We start from the raw sequence: 8,160 nt of genomic DNA, 5'->3' as shown, positions 1-8,160 counted from the left end.
GCTCGGTGGCTCAGCCTGTAATCCCGCGCCTTTGGGAGGCTGAGGTGAGTGGATTGCCTGAGCCCGCGGGTTCGAGACCCTCCCGGGCAGCGAGACCTCATCTCTACAATAAAAAAAAAAAAAATCAGCCGGGCGTGGTAGCGCATGCCTGTAATTCCGGCTACTCGGAAGGCTGAGGCAGAAGGATCACCGGAGCCCAGCAGGTCGAGGCTGCGGTGGCCGGGAGCAGCCACTGCACTCCAGTCTGGGCAACAGAGTGAGACTCCAACTCAAAAAAAAAAAAAAAGATTATTGTAGCCAGGCTTGGTGGCTCAGCCTGTAGTCCTGCTCTTTGGGAGGCTGAGGAGAGTGGATTGCCTGAGCCCGCGGGTTCGAGACCCGCCTGGGCAACTTGGCGAGACCTCATCTCTACAATAAAATAAAAAAATTAGCCGGGTGTGGTAGTGCACGCCTGTAGTTCCAGCTACTTGGAGGGCTGAGGCAGAAGGATCGCTGGAGCCCAGCAGGTCGAGGCTGCGGTGGCCGGGAGCGTGCCACTGCACTCCAGTCTGGGCAGAGTGAGACTCCAACTCAAAAAAAATAAAGAAAGAAAGAATATTTTTGTGGGGAGCCAACTTCTTTTTATTTACTAGTTTTAAAATTCTGTCCAGCTCCCTCCCACCTTTCTTTATTTATTTAGGATATATTGTTGTAGGTTTCACTTTAAAAGAATATTGTTGGTGAGTAATCTCCATCATGGTTCATAAAATGTCTTCTTGTTTCATAGGCAGGCCCTTTCTATCCCACTGTTCATTTTGAGTGTGTTTTTCTTAAAAAATGAGTAGATTCCTATTTCATCTTAGGTTTTCTTTTATTTAAGTAAAGAAGTCAAGATGGCTAAAATGCCTTTTATAATTTTTTTCTCAGATTAGTTAGCCATAAGGCAGTTCCTAGTCTTGAAACAGAGTGGTTATGTGAAAAATATAAATAATATTTTTTAAAATGATATTTTGAAACATAGTGCCATATTACTTAGGTTTCCAGGCTACACCACAAGAGCTTACTTAACATTTCATGATGCTCAAGTTGAATTCTGGATCCTGGATGAAAGAAATCAGGAAGAATAAAGGAGTGGGGGTGAGGAAGGTCTAATGTGTCCTTTCCTGACCATGAAGACACCATTGATTCCTTTCTGCTTCTTTTTACTCCTCTTCCTTGAAGCTGGTCTTCTGCTGTTGAAGCTGCTTGTATCTCTGCTGTAGTGTCCTCCCACCACATTTCTAAGTATTCAGCTTTATTTGCCAAGGTATAGAGGGTGGAGGACAGAAAGAGCTTTCTAGCACCAACTAGTTAATTAACCAGTACCTATGAATGGTTGTTGCTTCTTAACCTTCCCAGGGGTATTTTCACTTTTTACAGAAGATGTGTTAAAGCAAATAAACTTGTACTTTGTGAAACTTGTATGAATTTAGCACAGTAGGGGAAAATCAGTGTGACAGATTACGGAGATCAGATTACGGAGATGGCCTCCGTCTAAGTAACCTGGCCCTGAGTAAGTGCTCTCTACATATTTGCAGAATAAATGAATACAAAGTGACCACTTTCCACAGTAGCTTTTATTATTGGACTCCGGTTTACAAGGCCAGAGTCTCTGAGCTTCAAGATATCTGGTTTTGTCCAATTACTGGACAAATGAGCAATCATGACCAGGTGGGCTTAGGAGCCTGGCAGGGCATATGTAATTTATTTGTTAAGTGAGGAATCCGTGTGTTCTTTTTTTTTTTTTTAAACTTGTTTCCCCCCATATAAAAGCAATACTTGCTCATTAATGACTAAAGATAAAAGATCACTAAGAAAACCATTGTGACGATGTTATATTTTTAGTAAAATAAACTGTAGAGAATTACTCATGAAAGCATGTTGCTATCTAAGTGTTTAAAATGGCTTTCTGCTTTAATTAATGTTGTCTAATCAATGCCCAACTTCTTTTCAATGCATGAGAGTTTTATGAACATTTCACATGGAAACTAGTTCACCAAGGTCTGTGGCAGCCTTGCTTTGTCACCCAGTAGCCAGTCCTGGTTCCCAAGAAGATATAACACACTTTCCAGATGTCTTACATCCAAAGGAAGCATGTGCTTCCTCAGTAGAATGTTTTGTTAATTCTCACCAGGATTCTGAGAAAGAGGAACTGTGTAGAGATTTATTAGGAGACGGACCATGACTTGGTCATGGTAGGACTCTGGCAACTTAAGGCCAGTCTCTGAAAAATATAAATTTTTTTCCATCCGACTATTTTGTTTATTTCTTGTCTAATGTTTCCACCAAAGATATTGTCCTATGTAAAATTATATGTCAATATTCTAATGGAATGAAATAATAACACAGTATAGTCTTTTCTGAATTATTCATTTATTCTTTGAAGATTATATCTAGGATCCTATTAATTCAATTCAGTAAGTTCAGAATTTCAACATATGGTATCATCTGATCCATGCTGCATTATCTACTTGTTTTCCTACTGAAGATAACTAATCAGTGTCTTCCAATGTTGTCTTTGGTCATAGCAGCCATGTTTATGTGGCGGTTGCCTGTACCCAGTCTACTCCAGACCTCTGGTTAATACCAGGCACTGCTTGACCTGTCCTAGGGTTCTGCTGATTTTCAAGTCTTCTGATTGAATTATTGCTTTTTCTGGCATCATGCTGATTTTCTACACTATTTCATGCTTCTCCCAGGAGATATCTACTTGTTATTTCTGCTTTTGAAAATATCACAGTAAGAAATACATTTGTTTTCAACTATCTTCTTTTTCTGTCAATAATTCAGTGCAACATTTCTTGAAGGTTGTTCCATCTCTTTCATTGATTTTTTAATGCCTTTTAATTATGTCTTACCTTTTAAAATTCGCAGCTTTTAATATTTAGTAATTCATGCTGTTACCACAGAAGCAGCTTTATTCTTTTGATTGTTCAGTTTTCTGTGGGTGTTGATCCTGGATCACAAGAATATACTAGATTTGGAGAAGCACCAATAGGTGGAGGCTGTACATCTGAAGAGCAAGATTGCCAAGGAAGCAATATTGTTGGCATAATTATGAACCTCATATCATTATGTTGTAGTGAACCTCTTCATGATGCTGGCATGAAAGGGAAATATAATAGCCAGGTTTTGAGTTCTCCATGTTATAATGGATACACTCTATATTCTGTGTACCCACCCTACAGGAATGGGAGTCAGCAGTATAAAGTTACCATCATTCAATTAATCAGTCTTTACTGATCATCATATCGTGAAAGAAACCGCACCAGACACTATTAGGTAGATGATATAATAGGGATGTAGAGGATTCAAAGCACTTTACGTTTAAGACACATGTACGTTTCATAGAACTCAGCCTGGAGTACAGCACAGGGATGCAGGCCGAGAGTGGAATGGCTCTACAGATATCGTACACTAAGACACATTGTTAATTAAGGCACAGGTAGAAAAAAATCTGTGGAAGATTTGGAATGAATGTGGTTTTTTTCCTATAAAACATTGAGAGTAGCATAAGATATCGATTTATAGGAAGAACTGACTTTAAAATAATAAGGCAAAGTACGTCAATAATTATTAAATGGACCGCAATGGGATGGAGTAAATACAACTCATAGCCTGCTTGGTCTTTGATACTTCACCGGCCGATAATTAGAAATTACCCAAGATCAATGAAAAGGATCCCAGATTGCTTAGGTACCAGTTTGTTTCATTGCACATTTGGTCTAATGTATCGCATCAACATGTACTCTTTCTTATTTTCAGCATGCACTCCTGGCTTTAAAGTTTATACTTGCATTTGCCATACCTGATAAGCCACGGCATATTCAGATGAAACTGGCCAGATTGGAATTTGAGTCTTTGGAGGCACTCAAGCAGCAGGTAAGAGCAACTTTTCTGAAAAATGAATGCATTTCTTCAGCAAGTGACAAGAAACATAATTCAGATAAATCATTCTCAGTATTTTCTTCAGCCTTGAAGTTACCAGTTTAAATAAATACAGAGGACTCCAATTTAGGATGGCATAACAAAACCAAAATTCTAACAATATGAGCAACAAATAGGTTTAAAGAACTAAACTAAGCAAACAAAAATATTCAAGCAATGTTAAATAAAGAATAGAGAGCTAGCATTCAGCAAAAGAACAACACTGAGATTTCTAAGGATCATTCTGGGGTAACTCCCCATAGCTTCTAATTCTGTCTTCTACAGAAACATTAAGTGAGAAGAAGTAAGTAAACAGAATCCTGAATAACATCTTGCAGAGAAAGAATGAGCATGAATGGGTAGCATCTAAAAAACTGTCATAAAAGGAGAAATGTTTCTCAATGACTTTCACATTTTACCAGGGACCAGAGAGAGAGAACAACAACAGCAAACAAGCCGTGCCATTCACTATTTTGCTGATTTTCTGCTTATAGAAGAGTGAGAGTACACAGAAGAATCCTAAATGCCCAAAGCATCTCTCACTAGTTGTCTCATAGATACATGGGAATTTAAGCAATGAGACAATCAATATTATCTGAGGGGATAAGCTCTAGACAGGTGCTCCTGAACCCACATAGTCTCTTTGGTCTCCAAACCACTTTGCATAGAAATATTTCTTCTTATGTGTGAGAGTTGGGAGGAAAAGAATGTGATCCTTTGGTAGAAGGCTGATCCTTTGGTAGAAGTATGAGAGTTCCAAGAGTAGCGTAGTGGACAGAGGAACCCCATGTAGGAGCAATATGTACCCATGATTAGGTGGTGACCCCAGAAGAGGACCTGTGATAAAAATATATAATAAAGGGAAAACCTGGGCCCACCAGCCAGAGCCATGTTCATATTAGTCACACAGTAGGTGAGAAGGCTAAGTTACTTGTGTTCCTAGAGGTCGGGCAAGATCATTTCCGTCATGTAGGCTAGCCAGTGTGTTTGCATCATAAACTAGAATGGCAGGAAACACATTGTCACTGCTGATAGCTAGCATTGTTCTGAAGGTTCTTACCAGTAAGTACAGTTGTATAAGAGGAAGAAATAAATTCAGATAATCTGGAAGAGGCAACCTTATAATTACTTTAAAATTAGAGGATTTTATATCTAAAAAATCATAAGATTAATTATTAAGAACAGTAGGAAAGGCCAGGCTTGGTGGCTCAACCTGTAATCCCAGCACTTTGGGATGCTGAGGTTAGTGGATTGCCTGAGCCCATGGATTCGAGACCCACCCGGGCAACTTGGTGAGACCTCATCTCTATAATAAATAAAAAAAAAATCAGCCTGGCATGGTAGCACGTGCCTGTAATTCCGGCTACTCAGAAGGCTGAGGTGGAAGGATCGCCAGAGCCCAGCGGGTCGAGGCTGCGGTGGCTGGGAGTGTGCCACTGCACTCCAGTGTGGGTGACAGAGTGAGACTCCAACTCAAAAAAAAAGAACAGTAGAAAAATTTGATAAAGAGGCAGATTTCAAAGTTTAATCTAAAATTTGTTTCACAAGCAATAATAATCTTAACATATTGAAGAATAATTTGCATTTACAGAAGAAACCAAATATAAAACCTTTAGGTAGTAAGTTATGAAAACAGCATGATAATCTACTTGACAGTATGATAATCTGCATGAAGAATATTTTTAAAACTTTACTGGAATCAAAAGAGTCAATCTTGTGAAAATGTAGTACTCATTCAAATATGAAGAAATAAACATTTGAGAATAGCAAGGAAACTTCTGAAAGAGAAGAAAAATGAGGACTCAACTCTGTCAGATATTAAAATGTATTCTGAATAATACAGTAATTACAATAACTAATTACATTTTGAATTAGGTGATGGCAAGGACTAAGCTACATTTTGATAAAGGCAACTTAGTCCCCCACCCATCTAAATTAAATATATCTCCTTAAGAGATGCATTTCTGAAAAGTATCAAAATTTATTTTTAATAATTGTTTATTAAAATGAGTATGATATTTTTAAAATTTTTATTATAATCTTTATAGTGGTCAGTCAGTCAAAAGAGGGTTTTGAAAACTTACAGAGGGTCTCGTGTCATAGGAAACTAAAAGATTTTAAATTTCAATTTATGAGTGTATTATTACAGCAAAGTATGCAAGAGTATAAAGGCTTTTAAGTAAAATTTTATATATGCATATATAAAATTAGGATAAAATTCCTTAGGAGAAGTAGAAAGAGGTAGAAATAGAAAGATGACTTCAAAGAGGAAAAAAGAAAACAAAATCTTTAGATTAATTAAGAGTATACTTATGTATTTCTTAAATGGGTGACAGTGGATATCACATGAAGATGGTATTTAAAATCCCTTGAATAGCTTTAAAGAATGACTTAATAATTTATTCTTGTCAATAATTACCATATACTGTAAAATACTGTAAAATCTTTGCAATTATTTAAGTTATAACTGAAGATTTTAGATGTTAATTTAAAATTGTATGGAAGGACACATAGTATCTTAAAACTTTAGGCTGGGTCGGTGGCTCACGCCTGTAATCCCAGCACTTTGGGAGGTGGAGGTGAGAAGATTGCTTGAGCCCAAGGTTCAAGACCAGCCTGGGAAACTTGGCAAGATCTTGTCTCTACAGTAAATCAAAAAATTAGCTGAGTGTGGTGGCACATGCCTGTAGTTCCAGCTACTTAGAAGGCTGTGGCGGAAGGATTACCTGAGCCCAGCAGGTTGAGGCTGTGGTGGCTGTGAGCGTGCCACTGTACTCCAGCCTGGGTGACAAGTGAGACTGCAACTCAAAAAAAACTTTAGAGGGTATGTAAGAAAAAAAATGTTTTTTAATATACAGAATTGTCTCTGGAAAAGTTTTGGTTAATTAGGTTTCTCCATTGATTACGTTTCTGGTGACATTTTGTAGGTTGAAGCAGGCAACTTCCTGGCTAGTACATACACTCCAGTCAAAGGGCAATTTTGCTTTATGTTAGTAAAATTTTCCTCTTATCAGAATTTTATGTTGCCACACGTTTGTCCAAAAAGCAAAGGATTTCTATTGATGTTGGATAGTATTAACATGTTTTATGTTACTAAATACATTTATGTGGAAGTCATAATGCAGGGCTGTTATATTTGCTGTTGGGTTTCATGATCTGTATTACTTTGAAGATGACTAACTAACCTCTCAAGTTATCTCAGCTCTCAGATTCCCATATCTTCAAGTACATTGTCAGTGAGACAAGGCCCTAATTCAAAATTTATTTACATTCATCTTCACTGAGAAGTGAAACACTGACCAAAGTTTATCTCATACAGGTTGAGTATTTCTTATCTGAAATGCTTAGGACCAGAAGTGTTTTGGATTTTGAATTTTTTAGGATTTTGGAATATTTGCATTATACTTACTGTTGAACATCCGTAATCCAGAAATCTGAAATGCTCCTATTACCTTTTTTTTTTGCATCACATAGGCATGCAAAAATTTTAGATTTTGTAGCATTTCAGGCTTTTCAGACTAGGGATTAGTTTGTATTACTTTAAGATAAGAAAAACTTGTAAAAATTTTAAGTTTTGGGGGTTTTTTTTTTCCTTTCTCCTGAGGACATAGAAATGATTCTCTCAGTAACATCATCTTATAAGAAAAGGTGATTTTGGTGCTGATTTTAGAGGTCTAACAGGTTTGCACTCTGTGAACTTATTGAATGCTTTCAAGCAGGACATTTCTAGCTTGCTTCTAGCTTGATTTTTAAATTCGTGCATGTGCAGCTTGGATGTCTGTGATCCATCAAGTGGGCAGAAGGCAATGATGAGTGTTGTTAGATCTCTTAGGGCTTTGCAAACCCAGGAAAAGTGTTCCCCCCTCCCATCTCCACTGCCTTTTTTTCCTTTTAATTATCAATCTGAGATTAAAAGGTCCAGGGCAAAAGTTGGGCAGAAGCTGTAGCAGTTGCTCCTCTTGTGTGCGTCTCTCTCTTCCTGACCCAATACTGTGCTTCCTGACTGATCCTGCCGCAAGGGCCGCCCAAGCAGTGCTGCCATCAGGGAGAAACAAAGATTTTCATCACATTCTGTTTAGTCTCACTGCTGAGGAGATCCCAGAAGGTCAACCCACTCTGTGCTTTTCAAAAACTCAAAAAACTAGCCATGTCTTCAGTTTACTTGCTGAACTAGGATATAGAATTTTTTTCTCATTTTTCTTGTTTTTTTTTTTT

General features: G+C 37.9%; 1 protein-coding gene across 1 annotated transcript in view; it reads left to right on the top strand.

Moving 5' to 3' along the window:
• ANO10 (anoctamin 10) overlaps nucleotides 1-8,160 on the top strand; it is a 222,129-nt gene that overhangs the window by 167,994 nt on the left and 45,975 nt on the right. The window contains exon 12 of the mRNA XM_021718822.1: nucleotides 3,784-3,900. Coding sequence (XP_021574497.1) covers nucleotides 3,784-3,900 — 117 coding nt within the window. The remainder of the gene's footprint in view (nucleotides 1-3,783; nucleotides 3,901-8,160) is intronic.

The sequence above is a fragment of the Carlito syrichta genome, unplaced genomic scaffold (genome assembly GCF_000164805.1).
Source record: "Carlito syrichta isolate Samal-C Ts95f unplaced genomic scaffold, Tarsius_syrichta-2.0.1 Scaffold313745, whole genome shotgun sequence".
NCBI lineage: Eukaryota > Metazoa > Chordata > Mammalia > Primates > Tarsiidae > Carlito > Carlito syrichta.
This window is presented reverse-complemented; position numbering and strand designations above follow the sequence as displayed.